General features: G+C 42.1%; 2 protein-coding genes across 3 annotated transcripts in view; one reads left to right on the plus strand and one right to left on the minus strand.

Annotated features, from left to right (window-relative positions):
• Positions 1 to 10,141, plus strand: part of VSIG1 (V-set and immunoglobulin domain containing 1) — a 32,340-nt gene extending 22,199 nt beyond the window's left edge. For both annotated transcript variants that reach the window (XM_050964535.1, XM_050964536.1), the window contains 5 exons: positions 1,315 to 1,513; positions 4,791 to 4,946; positions 5,725 to 5,844; positions 7,369 to 7,507; positions 9,060 to 10,141. In XM_050964535.1, the coding sequence (XP_050820492.1) occupies positions 1,315 to 1,513; positions 4,791 to 4,946; positions 5,725 to 5,844; positions 7,369 to 7,507; positions 9,060 to 9,255 (810 nt within the window). In that variant the 3' untranslated portion in view covers positions 9,256 to 10,141. The remainder of the gene's footprint in view (positions 1 to 1,314; positions 1,514 to 4,790; positions 4,947 to 5,724; positions 5,845 to 7,368; positions 7,508 to 9,059) is intronic.
• Positions 10,142 to 15,999: 5,858 nt separating this feature from the next.
• Positions 16,000 to 19,950, minus strand: PSMD10 (proteasome 26S subunit, non-ATPase 10). Its single transcript, XM_050964550.1, has 5 exons — positions 19,785 to 19,950; positions 19,238 to 19,336; positions 18,942 to 19,088; positions 18,672 to 18,838; positions 16,000 to 16,369 (listed from the first exon to the last, which is right to left on the minus strand). Exons 1-5 carry the CDS (start codon positions 19,896 to 19,898, stop codon positions 16,216 to 16,218), a joined length of 681 nt encoding a protein of 226 aa, XP_050820507.1. The 5' UTR covers positions 19,899 to 19,950; the 3' UTR covers positions 16,000 to 16,215.
• Positions 19,951 to 20,005: the final 55 nt, after the last annotated feature.

Raw genomic sequence — 20,005 nt, forward strand, 5'->3', positions numbered from 1 at the left:
TTATTGTTTAACTCTGGATAAAAATGGCAACTGTTTCAATATGTCTTTCATAGAAGCTGATTTTTTTCCCCACACATTGTTTTATAATAGAACTAAACAGGGCTGAGTGTGAATAGTCTATCAGAACTGCTTACATTCCTAAACCACACCCATCACCATGGCATCTGAGATATCAGTAGTCCTAGATAAATCGAAGGCCCAAGATTCAAACCACCACCACCCACAATGGGCCCAATTCTACTTCTCATTCAAATCAATGGAGGTTTTGCTACAGACTTTTATGGGAGAAAGTTCAGGTCTGTAAGTCTATAGAACACAATCTGGCTCTCACATTGCTGTAAATCAGGAGTAACACTACTGAAGGCAGCAGAGCTCATCTGACTGTACAACAGTAAGTCTCTTATTTGAGGGAAGATGTGGGATGTTTGACAGACAGATGCAAATCTCCACAATGTGCCCAATATGGCAATAATTTCCCATTAGATGAAGAAGTTACTCCTGAGTTACGTCCCTGGAGCATATTGGGAAAAGGAAAGAGCTGGGGCCTGCCTGAGGGTCTCTGCTAATGGCCCCACCTGTGCATGACACTCATAGCAACAGAAACATTTTTATTGCATGTCTGGCACTCCAATTGCTTGTGGTAGACACCTCTGCCCTGTATTGTGATTGCCTCCACATTTCCTGCAAACACAGCTTGGTTTGCTTACCCTTATGTTTTGTCTTTCTGCATTAGCCAGTCTTAGCTATCTTTAATTAGATGCACTTCATCTCTTTTACTGCTTGATTATATTTTCATTTAGAAAGCACAGTTTTTACTAGCTCTGCAAATATCAATTTTTCTTTGCAATGGAAATTCCATTTCTTACAATAATCTTGTGCTGGCCTAATTATCAGTTAAGTTACAAATAATTTGCCCTCTAATTAGCCCTTCTGTTCATTGTACATAACTTAGCTTTATTACTTAGGTGTATAACATAATGGTCCATAATCTTGCCTGGCAGTTGGTTTCTTGTAAAGAAAATATGCCTTTCCCAAATATCCCACTCTATTTCTGCAATTCCCACAGTGTATTAGTTACTAGCCACACACCCAGAATGACACTGTCCCTGCCCTGAGCAGCTTATTATGTAAGAATATAATTAGAAATTTAGATGGCAATGTACAACATGGTTTTAATCACAGCTTTCTTTACAGTGAGGGAATTGGGCATAAGGTGCTTTTCCTGAAATTTCTTTGTATTTGACATAGCAACACCAAACAAAACACAAGTTAGCTCACTTCTTATTTAACTAACGATCCGTTTTTGTGTCACAGATCTATTATTTTCAGAATGGACAGGCTTATGAGTATGGCGAGTTCAAGAACAGAATAAACGGGACAACAAACCAAGGAAATGCATCAATAACAATTTTCAACATGCAGCCCTCAGACACTGGGTTTTATACCTGCGAAGTTTTCAACCCACAAGATTCAAATGGACAGAACCAGAAATCAGTGGCTGTCAGTGTACTGGGTAATTTATTTTGCACTGCGTTTTCATGTTGCTTTATCACATGGTGTTGAATCGGGATTCAAAAATGCACTACAGGGTACCCAAGAGAATAATGTAATGGGGAGTGGATGGGAACACTGGCACCTTTTGGTCAGTCAGTGCAGTGGGCCCCCTGGAGCACTAACCCTCATGGTAAAGAAACAGAACTTATTTTATTTGATAGAAAGATTCTTTTTCCGGGCTGCTGGATGCAGACAGAGCCAGTGGTGATCTCCACCTCCCAGGCAAACACCACTTGTGCTGCCTCGTGTTAGCACACAGGGTCTCTGGGTTAGGGTTACACTGCAGCTGGGAGTGAGCCTCTCAGAGCAGGCACATTCGTACCAGAGGGGCTCAAGCTGGCACACTAAAAATAGCAGTATGGACATTGCAGCTTGGGCCGGAGCTCAGTCTCTCAGGAGGCTCACTCCCAGCTGCATGTAGACTTGTCCTCTTAGTCCTGGCCTGGCTGAAGCAATCATGGATAGGACTGCTGGCTACAGTGCCTGGGGAACATTGCTCACCCTAGCAAACAGGGTAATATGTATCTGCTGAAACCTGTGCTCCACTAATAACTGCACTCATCTGTCCTAATGGCCAGTAAAATCTGAGTCGCCACGGGAGTCCTCCATGTTAACCTTGCTGCATTATAGAGCCGCCTATTATAATGGCCAGAGAAATATACATCCCCTTGGTAGCTGTAACTACCCAGATTCACTGGGTCATAATTAAAACACATTTTTAGTTGGGAACCACAACCACACCCTGAAACCATTACCTGAGCTGGGGTTGCTGGCCCAGGCTTAAGGCTAAGCCCAACTTTTTAAACTTTGGAAGCCTAAAGCAGCTGTGAAAATCAGGACACTTGCTGATACAGTTTTAGGCCCCCAATGCTGGTCATAGCGACTTGCCTAAGGCCACACAGATAGTCTCTGGTGGAGCCAGCAGTAAAATCCAGAAGTCCTGGTTCCATAAATAGTCCAAATGCTGCCTCTCTCTATTAAAAAGTCTAATCAATGTAGCTCTCTGTTTTGTGTTGTGTACAGAGTACACATCAGCTGAAAGAAAGCAATAGTTCAACCCTGAACAGGTAAAAAGAGATAAAAGAGTCCTGTTGCACCTTATAGACTAACAGATGTATTGGAGCATAAGCTTTCGTGGGTGCATGCATCCGACGAAGTGGGTATTCACTCACGAAAGCTCATGCTCCAATACGTCCGTTAGTCTATAAGGTGCCACAGGACTCCTTGTTGCTTTTTACAGATCCAGACTAACACAGCTACCCCTCTGATACCTGAACAGCTAGTTGAACAAGTATGAAAAGCAATGAGACAAGAAAAATTTTACTTGCTAACAAGATAAATGTTAATATTAACCTCTGGGTAGTTGATTAGAGTGAGAAGTCAGTGCATATGTGAAAATGGTTCCAGCTGTATCATTTGTCTATACAGATGAAACAATTAAAAGGCAAAGGGAGATAAATCCACCGGAAGAAACAAATTTTCAAAGCACAGATATTAAAACCATCTTAAAAAACCCCCAAGCAGCAGTTACTATGCAGCAGAATAATAAACAAGAGCATATGTGAGTTTGACTAAAAGCTTGAAAAGTGGGATTGTAGTTTTTCCTAGAAAAGCAAACATCACTGCTTTCATTTATACGGACAAAAACTGGGCTAGATTAATCACTGACGTAATTCCACTGCAGTGGAGTTACAGAGGAGGCCCACAACAATATGTTTAAATTGTGATAAATGGGTGACACGACCAAGCAAACACAAACACAGGGGTAGCTCAGAGTAGGATATGGCTGAGTACCAAAACAGAATGGTAGCATTTTGCACAGGTGTAAATAACTCTTCAGGTGCCAGGCAGTGAAGAATCAGGCTATAGATCTTTGCGCTCATATGGAATAGACCCATTTACACCAAAAATGACAATCCCATGAGGCAGAACGTGATTTGACTGGGACGAAAAATGATAGTTGTAATATAATTGAAATAACTAATAGTCTTTTCCATCAAGAAGTAATATCTTACAGCCTTCGTAGAAGTATTTAGTATGAAATACACCATGAAAGGCAATAAGAGTTTTCCCTCAACTGTTCACTTTTCTTTGTTGCTGCTCATATCTACATGGGAGAGATTGTGGTCAGACTACTGGGCCAGGATCTGATCTATTATACTGGTGGAAGTCTAAAACAACATCACCAAAGTCAGTACAGTAACTCCTAGCTTAACGTTGTAGTTATGTTCCTGAAAAATGCGACTTTAAGCAAAATGATGTTAAGCGAATCCAATTTCCCCATAAGAATTAATGTAAATGAGGGGTTAGGTTCCAGGGAATTTTTTTTCACCAAGCAAAAAACCTATATATTTATAGATATACACACAGTATACGTTTTAAACAAACAATTTAATACTGTTCACAGCTATGATGATTGCGAAGCTTGGTTGAGGTGGTGAAGTCAGAGGGTGGAAGAGGGAGGGATATTTCCCAGGGAATGCCTTACTGCTAAATGATGAACTAGCACTCGGCTGAGCCCTCAAGGGTGAACACGTTGTTACTGTAGCCTCTCACACAAGGCAGCACAAACACGAGGGAGGGGAAATAGCATAGCAGACAGAGACAAACACACACTTTGTGTGTGTGGGAGAGAGAGAGAGAGAGAGATGCACACTGCCCCTTTAAGTAAGTTGACCCACTCTTAAGTGCATTGTCTTTTTAAGTGGATCAGGAAGTTTAGACAGCAGCTGCTGCCCCAGGCTCTCTCTGTCTGTGTCCCCTCCCTGCTCTCCTTCCCTGAAAAAGGGTAAGCAGGGTGCAGGAGCAGGGGGGGCACCCTGACATTAGTCCTTCCCTTCCCCCCTGCACAGCAAGCAGGAGTCTCTGGGAGCAGCCCCAAGGCAGAGGACAGGAGCAGCACAGAGCAGTGGAGGGAGGGACAGCTGAACTGCCTGCTGGGTGGCTGCAGCACATGGAACTTAGGGAACGTAGCTAGCTGCAATGGGCTGCTCTTCCTGCAAGCAGTGGACAAAGCAGGCAGCTGCCAAATGAGTTAGAAAGGAGCATTGCACAACTTTAAACGAGCATGTTCCCTAATTGATCAGAAACGTAGCAACATTAACAGGGACGACTCTAAGTGAGGAGTTACTGTAGATTATTTACACCAGTGTAACAAAGTAGAATTTGGTCTAGCAAGATTTTGGCCCATAATTTGTACCCATGGTCTAACTATTTTTCCTGCTGTTGTTTTACAGTCAAACCTTCACAGCCTCACTGTAGCTTACGGGGAACCCCTGAGACAGGCCACCTTGTCTCTCTCTCCTGCTATTCTGAAGAAGGGATGCCTGCGCCTACATACCAGTGGTATAAAGTATCAGGGGAAACCCTCAAACCCATGACAGAACAACTCAGTGAGTAACCTCCTCAGTTCTAGTGTGTGAAATGCAAGACCTAGAGTGTGATGGCTTGAACCATGCATTCAATATTCTAGTCAATAAAGAAAAGAAGGCATTTCCCCGCTGTGTGTGCAATAATGAGGATTGAATTTATTTTTACCTATCAAAAATTCCTAACAGCCATTAAAGAAATGCATTAGCCCGGTTTTGTCGATTTTACAATAAATGATACTGCTGGCCTCAGAGAAGATAATTATGTTTAAAAAATATTCCTGCCTGTGCTACTAATTACACCTCAGGGCATTACAATGAAAAGAACTGCAACAATCTAATTTACTGCCTTTTTTTTTTTTTTTTTTGAAATCTCACTTACCTTGGAGTGAGTGAGATGCAAATTTATACTAAACTTATACTCAGTGGAACTCAAATTGTAGTTTTGTTTTTTAGGCCCCCGTTGTGAAAACACTTCAGTGTGTGCATAACTTTACACCTGCAAGAGATTCCATTGGCTTCAATGGTATTACCCAAATGAGTAAAGTTACACACATGGTTCTCATACATGTAATGTGATGCTGCAGAGTTCTCTGTAAAATGATGCAACAATTATTTTCAAGAAAGACAAATGGTTCTAAATAGATTTTTTAAGGAAATCCCTTATTTAAATGCTGGAAAATTTACAGTACAACCTCCCATGCCTTGTAATAATCCATATTATTTTTATTCAAGAAATACAAGTAATTACCCATATAGTATATAAACATGCATGTACATATATGTTTTCCATTTGTCACAGATACAAAAACTGGGCTTTTGATTATTGGTAATCTCACCACCTTTGAAACTGGATACTACCGGTGCACAGCTACTAACAGCCTTGGATACAGCAGCTGTGAAGTTGACTTGACTGGAGCACGTGAGTTAATCATATGAATGGAATAAAATGTGCTTTACATAAAACATAATCAGAATGACAAAAATAGTTTCCATTTTTTAAAGGTAAGCTGTTTTGGAATAAGAATGGGGTTGGTGATCAGGAGGTCCTCAGTTCTCAACTCAACTGGGCCTTGTGTGGCTTTGGGAAAGTCATTTAACCTCTCTGCCTCCATCTTCGTCCTGTAAAATTGGGATACTAATGTATACTTAGCAACATATCTCACAGGAGCATTGTGATGCTTAATTAGTTAACGTTCCTAAACTACTTTAAATATCTAACACACTATACAAATGCTAATATAACACCACACCCTTGACTGAGTTGTCAGCAGCAGGGATCTGAATCCAGAACCTCTGGATCTAAAACCACAAGCATCTACAGTATGAGTTAACTGACAGACCTAGCTCTGTTAGATGGAAGGCTGTAGCAGCCTCACAAACCTCTGTGTGGTCCAGCCAGTAGAGGGGGACAGAGAGCAACACTGAGTAAGCATCCTGAGTTATACACACCTCCTGTCTAAGGAGATCCACCCATTTCAAATCTCTGCATGGATGAGCACTTTGTAATTCCCCATCCCTGGCTGGTTTGTCAGCAGTGGGAATTGGAACTTGGATCTCTGGACCTAAACACGAGTCTCCAACTGGCTTTGACCGACGAGATCCAGGCCTTAGGTGAGCTTGAAGTGAGTAGACAATCCCAATGGGGCCTAGAACACTTCAGAAACACCACTGAAATGCTCCAGTCTATGGAGTGGAGTGTTGCAGCTGTTTAATAGTGTAACATGAGGCTGGAAAGAAAGACAAGTACCTTACCCCAATTGTTCTCAGCCTGTGGCCTATCAGGGCAATGTGTGACCTTTCCTGGTAGTCAGTAGAATTAAATGTTCTGAGAACGCAGCAATAGGGGTTTGGGGTGAGTCCTTGAGATAATTTCTCTCTTAAGTGGTCTGTAAAATAAAAAAATTGCCTTGCTCAAATGAAACTGCCAGGGAGATGCTGGTAGATAGACCGTAATGATGGGAATTGGAACTTGGATAGGACATCAAGGCTAACACCCATGAAAATGACATAGGATCCTTAGTGATCATAGATAGGCAGGTCTGCATTTTATCTCTCAACAAAAAATGGGAGACAGAGGCCATCCAGAATTAAAACCTTGTTTGCAAGGGTTGAAGAGCCAACAGCCCTCCATATTGTCAGACAGCAATGATCTTCTCTCTCCTGTAGCCAGTCATAAAAGTGGGGAATGGATTATTTAGGTTTGTTGAGCATCCCACTTCTCTCTGTCTGCTTGGATAGAGAACAGCTAGCAATATAGTGCCACGTAGCAAGAAGCGGGGAGGCAAAGAATAGTGAAAGCCTGACTCCTCCCTCTCCTAAAAGCATGGATTTTAGTTTTCAGCTCTTTGAACCCAATATCTTCTTTCCGTGAGGCACCCCTTCAATGGGATTCTCTCTATACTTGTGGCTTTTTTAAATTAACACTGCGCACCTATTTTTCCAGATTCAGAAGGCGGTCTCATTGCTGGAGCATTAATTGGAGCAATTCTGGGAGCAGTTGTTATCTGCATTATTGTCTGGTTTTTAATCAAGAGGGAGAAGAAAAAGGAGAGAAAAGAGAAAGCAGCAAATAGTGAAATGCGGTAAGAATTTCTGTTTGCTTGATTTTAAGATAAACATTTCCTGGCCAACCCTCTCAAACAGAAAAGATCGAGATGGATCCAAAAGCAAAACTTCTCTACTGCAAAGGTTTCTTTGAGACTAAGTCAAATATGGTGCAATAACATTTACAAAATAAGACTATTTATTTTTGTCTCACTTTGAAACTGTTATTTATAGCTTCTTGCAGTGTTGGTCCCAGGATATCACAGAGACAAGGTGGGCGAGGTATTATTCTATTCTTTTTCTTCTCCCTCTTGCTTAAAAACTTGACAATAATGCAGCTAATGCCTCACTCACCTTGTCTCTCTCATTATAGCTTCAACAGGAGAGACTGACAGAGTCCCACATCAAAATATCCCACAGCTCAGTGGCTAGATCACTCTCCTGACAGGTCTGGGAGACTATTATTTAAATCTTTTCCCCTCCGAGGCAGAGGTGGGTATTGAACCTGAGTCTCCCATATCTGAAGTGAATGCTCTAACCACTGGCCAAAAGTTATACAGTGGGTAGCATCATCACCCCCTCCAACTGAATTGTGAATGGAAACTGATCCAGTAGGTGGCCTCTGAGCAAGCCTACCAGATCACAACCTGTAGGCAAGAGAGGTGATCCTCCACCTATTTTCCTCCCATTTGTGGATTGGGCTGAGGCTCATGCAGGAGACAGGCATCTGGACTCCTGGAGTGAGGCAGCAGCATGCATGTCCAGAAGCGGAGACTTAGGTGCCTAGGGGAACTTTTACCATGAAAATTAAGGTGCCTGGTAGGTTTACCCTCTTTGTACCCTGTATTTTCTCCATTAACATACTTCTACAGAGCAAACAAGTCACCTTGCAATCTTCTTTTGAATAATATAAACACATTGAGCACCACAAATTTCTCATGGTAGGACATTTTCACAGCCTTCAAATCACTTTTGTGGCTCTTTTCTGTACCCTCTCCAATTTTTCAATATCCTTTTGCAAGTGTGGACATCAGAACAAGACACAGTATTCTAGTACTGGTCTCACCATTGCCATATACAGAAGTAAAATAATCTCCCTTATTCCTATGCAATACTCCTGCTTATACATCCAAGGACTGCATTAGTCCATTTCGCCATGGCATTGTATTAGGAACTCATATTCAGTTGTTTGTCCACTGTAACTCCTAAATTTTTTTCAGTGTCATTGCTTTTCAGGATGCAGCCCCCCATTCCATAGGCCTGGCCTGCCTGCTTTTTTCCTGGATGTATGACCTTGCATTTAGCTGTATTTAAATGCACATTTGAATGGGCCCAGCTTGCCAAATGATTCAGATCCCTATGTCTGACTGCCCTCTCATCATTATTTACAACTCTGCCAGTCTTTGTGTTATCAGAAAATTGTATCATAATACTTTTATATACAATGGGGAGCTCTAGTGTGTAATATAAATAATCATACTATCGCCATTAGGTCAGGGTTTTCCAAGATGCTCCTTTTGGGAAGCTCTATTATGGGGAGGATTTCAATTTGTTATTAATTAGTCTAATCGTCATCTTGTTTTCCTGCAGACCAATGACTCAGAAACAACAGACAAATGCGGAATATGCTAATATACCCACCCAAGAAAATGAGTCTGTTGCCACAGCTACACCAAGCACAGAAGCTAATGCAGCAAATGAATACTCTACGGCTGCGGAAACTGCTGCCTCTGGAATGCCTGAAAACGATGAGATGCAAGGAGTGGAGACACAAGCGAGAGCCTAAAAATTCTATTGCAATTTCCTTATCCGCTATGAACCCCATCTTCAAAAATGTTGGTATTGAATTAACGCAGGAAGTAGTGTGGTTACAACCCACACACCTGCGTTTGTGGTATTAATCACAAGGTGGGAGTTTGAAGGTCATGCCTTCAACTATCCAAGAAGTACGCATATGATGGCCTCATTTTTCAATTTTGTTATTGCACTTATTAACTATCTAGCTATGACTGTGTACCAAATATGAATGACAGCATAGCTAATAACTCCATTTATCCAACCCATTTGAGAATATTAATTATTAAATGGGCTTGGAAAGACAGACAACATTGGAGCTTTCTTATTGGCTGCTGGTGAAGTTATGTGATGGCTTGTAAACACAGGAGTCCCTTTTCTGAAAGAAAATGGTCACTGCCAGCCAACCTGAAGTGTTGCATGTGCTGAGAATGACACAGGACAACTGTCTTAGCAAATACATTACAGTATCTAAGGACCTGATCCCACATCTTGGAAATCAATGGGAGTTTGGCCACTGACTTCAACAGGTGCAGGAGCAGACTCTTAGAGCATGTGTTCATATCTGCCTCTAGTAGCCATCCCCAGCAACAGTGACAGCCTGCCTCTCACTGGCAGCTAACGCAGTTACATCTTTAACTAAAGAAGTACTTTGGTAGGAATGTTGCTGAAGTTCCTGGGTTCAGTCATCACTGATGATCAAAGTCCATATCAATGGCTCATTAACCAAAACAAGAGGGTATCAACATTTGAGGCAAACTCAGAAATTCAGACTGATGAGGTGCTAATTATGATCTGTACTATAAAAGAGGGTTCAGTTTTGGCCAACTAACATTATTGGTTACTAACATATCCCAGGGATAGCTCAGTGGTTTGAGTGTAGGGTTGTGAGTTCAATCCTTGAGAGGGCCAGTTGGGGATTGGCCCTGCTTTGAGCAGGGGGTTGGACTAGATGATCTCCTGAGGTCCCTTCCAACCCTAATAATCTATGATTTATAAAATTCCATGTCTACCACTTAGCTGCACTCTAGTGAGTTCTCTTTATACATACAGACACTTAAATTCCACATGCCATCGTACAATGTACTCTGCCACATTTTTCAGTTTTGTTGCCTCAGTTTAAAATTGACTGGACAAGATGACAGGGTGAAATCCTGAACTTGCTGAAGTCAATGGCAAAATCTCCAGTGCAGTCAACAGTGCCAGGATTTCACTCTAGGGGGCACCCAAGCCCAAATAACTAAAATGTCTGGGCCAAATCTGAAGTCATTACTCAGAGCTGTCTCTGCAGGCAAAACTCCCATTAATTTTAATGGATATTTTTCCTGACCAAAGACTGCAGGTTTGGGTCCTTAAATTCCATGATCATTATGAGGTTACCTGAAATTTTCAGTGATCTTACTGAAGTTTCCTTGTGAGTACAACAAAAAGCTATAGTACTAAACAATCTCACTAGGGGAAAAAAAAGTAATGAGGCAATCTGCTCATGGATTATATGTCATTCCTCACCACAAGTGAAAAAATATTTCAAGTGAATTACAAGACAGAGGGAGCCCTCTACCTAGCTAACAATACTATAAACTTCATTAGTAAAAACGTTTCCACTCTAATAGGCAAAGCCTATGTAGCATTTTGCGCCTCCTATCATGCAAAATACAAGTGATTTTATCAGTGACCCTGTTTGTAGCTACATTTTTTTTCTAAAACTGATTTTCTCATGTCCTCAGGTTTCATATGGACACTGTAAAAAACTACCTACTGCCTTTTGGCACTATAAAATACCATGGTCTTCATTTTTATATGCATATTGTGTAATCGTACAAATTAACATGTCTTCTTGGTTTTCTTCACCTGATTTTTTTGCTTTTTTTCCTTAACATAATTTAGTAAGCTAAGTTACAAGGCGAAGAGGTTACTATGATTTCTGCAATCATACAGGTCATTTGAATATTCATGGAACTACTCCTAGTCATACATTTGCTGAACACGAATGGGATCTGCAGCCTACATAAAAATTAATTGCAAATAAAGAGCACGACAGCCGTTCTCAGTGAATATAAAAAGCTAATTTCCTAACACCAAATTTTCAAATGCACCTCATTAAAAAGCTAGATTGACTCTGGGGGAGGGCAAGTGTGGGAGGTATTTCAGACAAAAGTAAGTTTACTTGGGTGTATTTTTACTAAAGGAGGTTGATATGTTTCTTACCATTTTGGGATGCACCCAGATATGATTGCAGCTGAGCTGGCTTCAAAGATATGGGTTATTATGATGTAGGATTATAACTGTGCTTTTGCTTTCCAGTGAACATCCTGGCAAATTAAATAAAAGAATAATCATGTTTGTAGACCACAGAAACCCATGAAGAGCTGCATGAGTGGTGGAGGCTATTTTTCAGAACTTTGCTCTGATGCAGTAGACTTTCTTTCTTGTGTGACCCAACTATCCTCTCCAGGGAGATGGGGGAATGTTATTATGTGCCGTGGAGTCACAGGGTCTGGTCTATGCCCCAGACTGTAACCAGTCTGCAGAGAGTGACCCCTTTAATGGGCCAGGCCCCAAGGACCTACACAGTTCCAAACGGGCAGGTCCAAGGCCTCCATGACTCAGCACCAGCAATCCCTGTCTCTCTCCTTGGCTCCCTGCAGCGAATCCAACCAAGTCAAGAGTCCTGTGGGAGGCTTGTGCCGGCCCCTTCAGGGCAGAATGCTCACAGCAAGACAGGCAGCCTTTCAAACAAGGTAACAGTTTATCGTCACCTGGCGCACAGAATCTGAAAGTCCTTAGGTGAGCACACAGAGGCAGCAGTTAAGCAATAGTCTACCGTAGTCAAACCAGTGCCTTGATAAGCCCTCTCTGGCCCTTTTTTGTCTCCTCTGGTCTGGCCACTTGAGTCCCTCCAAATGCCCCCTTCTTCCAGTCCCTCTGTTGATTTGGGTCAGGTCAAGACTTTTTTTTAAAAGTGATTATTCATTCCCTGCCCCGCAACACAACTCCTGCATTGTTCCAGAGCAGGGTTACCCTGCTCAGTACACCTACTGAGTAGCAATGCAATGTACAGAAGGAAACTGAGGCATACCTAGGATTCATACAATTATTACAGAAAATTCCCACTTGGTCACACTAGGGAAGCTCTATATAAAAAGTCACACAATGTCTCTGAGCCATTATCTCCTGGCAAAAGCAGGATTCATAGACTGACACAGGAGTGTAGCAACCTGTCTTTGACCTGAAAAGATCCCAAATAGCCATACAGAATTCCATCCCCACCCCTTTACAGCTCAGGATTGCAGTAGTACTCGGCTCTCCCCTAGTACCATGGCTGATGCACAAGTCATGCATCACTTGTCTCTCTACTTTTACCCCTGTCCCCACGCAGGGGCTTCGAGGGCATGGAATGCGAGTTGTTGCAATGAGCAGCACTAAGCACCTGCTGTAAATACTGCTGAATTGCCAGAGACAAAGCAATATAAAGCTACTGTCTCTGTCCTACTGTAACCCATCTCCCCATAGGAGCTGCACAGTTTTGATGACACGTTGGCTTCACTCCTCTCGCTACAACAGTTTTGGGGGAATTAGAGTAGAACTTCACTCCTTGCAACAAGGTACTCGTACTTATAGATGCTTAACAGACTTAGTTATTTACATAAACCCCAAACCAAAGATTACTTTACTGATCTGACAGCTCAAACCTTCGACATTTTAATACTTAACTCTATCATCACCAAAACCTACACAACAGTTTAGAATCTGTAATCATTCTGTTTTAGCTTGAGTCTATATTTCTCTCCATAATAACCCTTTGCAGTAATATTATACAACACAGGGGTTAGGACATAAGAACAAAGGTTATAGTCCTTACTTCTGGACATTCCTGGAATTTAGTATTTAAGAGATGCAGGCTGAAAAGCATCTTAGACAAAATCACTGGTTTCTCTCTCAATCAATTTTGCATGTCAACAGCTTATTATTAAAGAGCAAGTTTTGCTTGGACCCTGCCACTCTCTCCTGAGAAAATTTAAAACTGCATTTTATTTTCTAGTGTGGAGATCACTTTGTATGAAGTGTTCAGATACAATTTTCTGGTTTGCTGTACAATTGTTGGTAGGAAACTGCATCACTTTAGTCCCTTATACAGAAGCAGTCATATTGTGGAAGTTTTATTATTTGGTTTTGTAACTTTTCCTTGTAACTGAAGGATAGCCTGATTTTATGTACATGAAGTCTCTCTCCCCCACATCTCAGCTCTGGCAATATTTCAGCTTACTGATTTGCTCTTTTATATGACTTATGTGCAAAAGTGATTTAGCTACTGATACAGATTCTTTTGTTATATATAAGTTTAATAAAGTTTGCTGTTACAAAACTTTATTATATTGTTAACTACAGAATTTTGTTAAATGAGCAATCTAACCCCACCCAAACAAAAAAAAAATCACCAAAAACTGCACATGCGTGGGAGGGGGGAAGCGGTGGGTGTCTAAGAAGTCTCATTGTCACCTGTTAAACAGTTCTTTGCTGCTAAGTCCTGTGTTCTCAATTCTATACTTCCCTGACACTAAGGTGCTTTTGCCATCAGTGAATTATATGTTAATCATACACTTCCTAAAGCCGTGCAGGGGCAATGTCAGCTCTGTTCGAGGATGACAACAAACTGAATGTAATGGCCACATAAAAAACTTTTCTGTTACCCATTCAGTGTTCATCAGCACAAATGTAAGACATGGGTCAGTGCCAAGGCGAGGAGAAGCCATCACATGCTTGGTTAGCAGAGAAACCACAGGACTGCATCACTTCATTGGTTTAATCCTCTGACAAAGAATGGTCCGGAGGGGAAGCCAACAGCATGGAATCCAGTCACAGTAAAAAGTACTATCTGTTCATACCATATGAATATAACTTTATTCAACTCAGACTCCCCAAGAAAGGAGAATGTGAGGAGGATACGCTACTCTCTCACTACTCTGAAAGTTCACATTTAGGAATATGATTTTACTGGAAATTGTCTTACCATGAAAGCTTCTTTTCACCTGAATCAAAGCTAGCTCACAGCTAAGTCTGAGGTTCCTCTGCCCCCCAGACAAGAGAGACAAGGAATGAGTGAAATGGTGACAGTTTGACCTCTGAGAAGTGTTCCTATTCCAGAAGAGTTCAGCTCCCAAGTTATGAACGTGCACTGCTGTGGTCCTCCTGGAAAGAAAATGACTTTCCAGAAGAACTGGTTTCCAGAAAGACCAGTTTTATTTCCTAAGTGTTCATGGAACTAGAAGGAGCTTCTGCTGGACGGCCCTTTGCAGCCATGTAATCACAGCAAGGAAAATTCAAAGAAAGCTAAGTAAAGTGATAACTCTCACTACAGGGACACAACCTCAGGGCACTGCTTGGAACTTCTGTTACAACGATCACCTACGAGGCTATTCGTACAGAGACCAGTACATGCCCATGAACACGTCTTTCAGTCTCACAACAATTTTATCTTTCTATAACTAAGGAAGCAGAAGTTGCTGCTGGTAAATAAAGGGTGCCCTGGACCACTGATATTAAAAATGTGAATAGCACATTAAAGTCAGAAAGAATATTACACAGTGGGATGCACCACACCACCAGCACTGACAGAAGATAAATGGAGAGAACTAACGAAGTAAAAAGAAAAGGAAATTCAATGAGATTCAAGCTAGTACATCTGAGGAAAAAAATCCAGAACACAGATACTCAATGGGCAAAACACACACTTAAAAGCTGGAATATTAAATAAAGGCACAAGATGATAGCGGATAGTGAAATTAGATGGGAGCTCGCAGTGAGACATACTGGGCCAGCAGAAAGCAATGTAATTAGATGACTGTCTCTGCAAGGGCACTAGCAAGTCTGCATGTACATTACTAGGCACAGTTTGAGCATCTCATTACCAGGAAGCATTTGACAAACTGAAAGGAACATCACAGGCTAGAGGGCCAGACAGACCAGGCAATAAGGACGTATTGAGAATGAAGTATTCCTAGCTATGCCAAAAGGGGGTTTGACGAATGAAAGGGGTGACAAATAGAATTAACCTCTAGAAGTAGTTGAACAGTAGTTTAGATAACAAGGAGGGAGAGGAATAGTTTACAGTGGTCTGAAGTGAAATAAGAATTGGATTAAACTACAAAAACAAAATATGTAATATGAAGAAAAAAGGCAAAAAACGCCAGTTCCTTTACAAGATGCAGAACTGATTGGAAATTTTCTAATGGAATTTTTTTTGAGAACTGTTTTCTGACAACTCTGTTTTCTGTGTTTGCCCGGCAGGCCCCACAGCAGCCTGCCAGGCAAACTGACTTTGAAATTTGGCTTCTGGAGCTCCCAAAATAAGCACCCTGATATCCCCATCAGGTGGGCTGCTGAGAAGCCAGCAGCCTGTATGCCCTGGGATCCCCAGCTCCTCGGTAACTCATCTGGGTAGGCAGCCTGGGATTCCAAGAAGCATATTTCATTTTGGAAACATTTACAACATTCCCGCTATAGAAGTTCTTTTTGGTTTTTTTTGTTTTTTTTTAAACAGAATTTCAATTTCATTTTCTGGCCAGCTGTAACGAAAAGTAATATTAGACTGCTAGGTGTCCAAAGCAAACCTAATTTTGAATGACTCAAGCAGCAGGTCTGAACACAATATACCATAACGAAACAACCTCACACCAGACCCTGTAAAAAAGAAAAAAACCTAACAGGTTTCTTCCCATTCCAATTTATAAGACAATATTTAAAAAGTGCTGACTGGTTTAATTAACAGGCAATTAGAAGAAATGCACTTGGCAGTACAATTGAAGGGTATGGATATATACCCCTACATATATTATATGTGCACATTATAACAACATTGAAGCCATCACCATTAAGCTATCAAAATATTAAGGTAATGGTCTTAAATGTGTGCATCAGGAATGGAATTCAAGTCATAACTCATCCAGTACTGCTACCCTTCCACCAATCTTTTAAGTACAGTTCCCAGGCCACCTTTTGACACTTTCAGTGGGGTCTTTTCTTCTTTATTCTCAATGTAAATACTTGCACCATGGGACACCAACAGCTTTGCCTCATCCACTCTCTCTTCATCGCAGGCTAAATGGCTGCAGAAAAACAAGAAACACATGAACACCGCCAACTCTCCCAAGTTTAAAGTGCCAGTGACTAAGGAGTTTATATATAGCTACAATTGAAGTGACACGGATGTTTCACGGGGGTAGGAGGTAGACGTAAAGGAATATGAGGAAAGAGCACACACAATTCCAAGCATGAACACAGAGTTCAAAGCCTGTTCCCAGTCATTCCACTGCCATTAGACAGCTTGAGTATTTCCCCAAGGCTACTATCTTCTCAAGCCCAAGACCATTTCAACACTAGACTGTAGCCTCACTAAGGCAGCCAGTTTTGGGAAGTCAAAAAAGCTCCAATATCTGAACCTCAATTATGCAACACACACAAGTAGTCTCCACATGCATTGAGATAACTGCATTTGGTCAAAAATCCTTCATCAAAAATGGAAAAAATACACAGCAACTATATCACTTTTATCTGTCATTGGTCAATTGGCATTAGATTTTTAAAAATCTAATCTGACATTATTGCACAACGATAGCAAACAGAATGCAATTATTCCTTAAACACTACAAGTGAAATCCTCATTCCCATTTTAGTCAAATGGGAGTTTTGCCATCAACTTAAATTTTACCGTAAGAGTTTACATATGGATAGTGTTCTAGATACATGCATTTCAAATACTGGACCAACTGCATTCAACTTCTGCTTGTTTGCTTAATAGTAGTAGGACTGCCAATTGCAGTTAACTCTCACAATTAACTAAAACAAATTAATTGTGATTAATCGCAGTTTTAGATTTAGACTTCTGATTCTTAAACCTGGGGTCTAGTATTGTAGCTATCTTCAGAAATTTCACCTGGGTACCTCCTTTGCATTTTGTCAAATCTGCAGTGAAAGTGTTCTTAAAATGCACAACGTGTGCTGGGTCATCATGAGACTGCTATAACATGAAATATATGGCAGAATGCAGGTAAAACAGCAGGAAACATACAATTCTCCCCCTAGGAGTTCAGTCATAAATGTAATTAATGAATTATTTTTTCACCAAGCGTCATCATCATGGAAGCATGTCCTCTGGAATGGTGGCCAAAGCATGAAGAGGCATACAAATGTATAGCATATCTGGCATGTAAATACTTTGCACAGCCAGCTACAAAAGGGCCATGCGAACACTTGCTCTCACTTTCAGTGACATTGCAAATAAGAAGCAGACAGCATTATCTCCTGTAAACCGAAACAAATTTGTTTGTCTCAGTGATTGGCTGAACAAGAAATAGGACTGAGTGGACTTGTAGGTGTTAAAATTTCACATTGTTTAGTTTTTGAGTGGTTACGTAACAAAAAAAAAAAATCTACATTTGTAAGTTGCACTTTCACGATAAAGAGATTGCACAACAGTGCTTGTATGAGGTGAATTGAAAAATACTATTTGTTTTGTTTATCATTTTTAAAATATAAATATTTATATTATAAATTTTGCTTACAAAGTGAGCACTGTACACATTGTAGTCTGTGTTGTAATTGAAATCAGTATATTTGAAAATGTAGAAAACATCCAAAAATATGTAATACATTTCAATTGGTATTCTATTATTTAATGGTGCAATTAAAACGGTCACTTATCGCAATTAATTTTTTTGAGTTAATCACATGAGTTAACTGTTAATTGACAGCCCTACAGAAGATTAACAGAATAGCTTTGTCTAGCACTCACACTGCAGGCATATTGTCTACCCTAGTGGTTCTCAACCTGCGGCCTAATTAACACACAGCTGCAGCCCAGCTCAGCTGCATGCTAAAAGCCAGCCCGTGTGCCAAGTCCCAGGCTCCTGGCTACCTGGTGAGGAGGGGTCCAGGCTGCCCTGCCACCCAGCAGGGCAGGTGGGAACTACGCAGTGTGGGACGGGGCAGGCATCCGGGGTTGAGGCAGGCAGCTGACCCCACGGGGTCTTGGGCAGCCAGACTGCCCCGCAAGTTCTGGGGTCCAGGCTGCTGCTGACCTGCCACCCAGCCCAGGTCATACATTGTGGGCTGCATAATAAGTTGAGAACCACTGGTCTACCCTCTACTTTCAGTAAAGCTGAATTACTGAGTGATTTGTTACTGTAACTAGGTTTTATGCTTTACCTGGAAAACATGTAGAAAAGTCTCTAGTATGTATTAAAAAAAAAAAAATTTAAAACATGGTGGCTGGAAATAAGTGAAACATCCTGTTACACTTCTTTAAAGCTTTCTGAAGGAACTGAGAGTTTGAGGATACTCGCATTTAAGTAATGGAGTTTTCAGTTGAGAAGAGATTAAAAAACAGAACAGAAATGTAACATCACTTACAGAGGTGTGTTCCCTTCAGAGTCCTGTATATTCACAGACGCTTTATACTGTAGCAGGATCTGTATCATTTTTAGATTTCCTTTGGCTGCTGCTCTGTGTAATGGAGTGGATTCTAAGTGGTCCATTGCATCAGGATCAGCTCTATTCTCTAACAGCATAACTGCAATCTACGCATGCAGGGAAATGTGGGGGAAAAAAAAAATCACCTAAATGACCATTTTAATGACACTACAAAGGAAAAGCAAGACCTGATAACATATGAAACCATACCTCTTGTCTATTTCTGGAGGCTGCATAATGCAGAGGTGTACAGCCATTTTGATTAACAACATTCACTTGAGCACCTTTTCCAATCAGAGCTTTCACAATTTCATCACGGCCTGCTGAAGCTGCAATATGGAGAGGAGTCCAGCCAGACTAGAGAGGCAGGAAAAAATAGTTTAAACCCTACAATTGCAAGAAAAAAGCCGCAGGACACTAGTAAATCAGCCCATCAAGCCCACAGCGGCACAGAACATGCTCCTAAAAGCCACAGAAGAATGTTTCTAGGAATGTACAGAACTTACGTCGTCCTGGTCATTGACAGGCACGCCCAGGCCTAACAAGAAATGCACGATGTCTGTGTGTCCCGCGGAGCACGCCCAGTGCAGAGCTGTTCGGTGATCCTGCACACGGGCATACACATGGCAGCATGGGTCAGCTGAGCTCCTAGCACAGGGCCCCCAGGGGAGATGGCGGGGCAGGCAGAGGAGAAAATACAGGGGAGAGAGCAGGGCCTCAGGTCTCCAGCTGAGACAGACTGACAGGCCCTCAAGAGTAAGGCTGACCCCCCCCTCGCCCCCATACCCCAAGCAGCCCAGCTCCCCCTATAGCCCAGCTCTAACCCCACTGCAGCAACTTGGCCCCACTGGGAGCCCAGTTCCCCGCACTCCCAACCCTGCCCTCTGCCTCCCCACAGCAATCTGGCCCTGCCTGATGGCCAAGCCGCCCCGTTCCCCCTACCCCCAGCCCTGGCCGCTGCCTCCCTCCACCAAGCCGGTGTAAAAACGGGCGGGTTGCTCAAAGTGTCGTTACACCGGCCCAGCTGAGAGCCCCTACGGCCCCCAGCCTGACCTGGTCGGTGCGGGTGGCCAGGCCGCGGTCCTCCCTCAGCCGGTCCTGCAGCTCCTCCAGCTGCCCCGCGTAGGCCAGGTTACAGAGCTCCACACTGGACACGGAGCCCTCCATACCGCGCGCTCGCTGCCCGTTCCCCCAGGCAAGGGGCGGGGCCACCCCCTTCCAGGCAGCCAATCAGAGAAGCAGGCCAGCCCGGAAGGCAGCGGGGCGGAGCGTCC

The sequence above is a fragment of the Gopherus flavomarginatus genome, chromosome 8, assembly GCF_025201925.1.
Source record: "Gopherus flavomarginatus isolate rGopFla2 chromosome 8, rGopFla2.mat.asm, whole genome shotgun sequence".
In the NCBI taxonomy this organism is placed as follows: domain Eukaryota; kingdom Metazoa; phylum Chordata; order Testudines; family Testudinidae; genus Gopherus; species Gopherus flavomarginatus.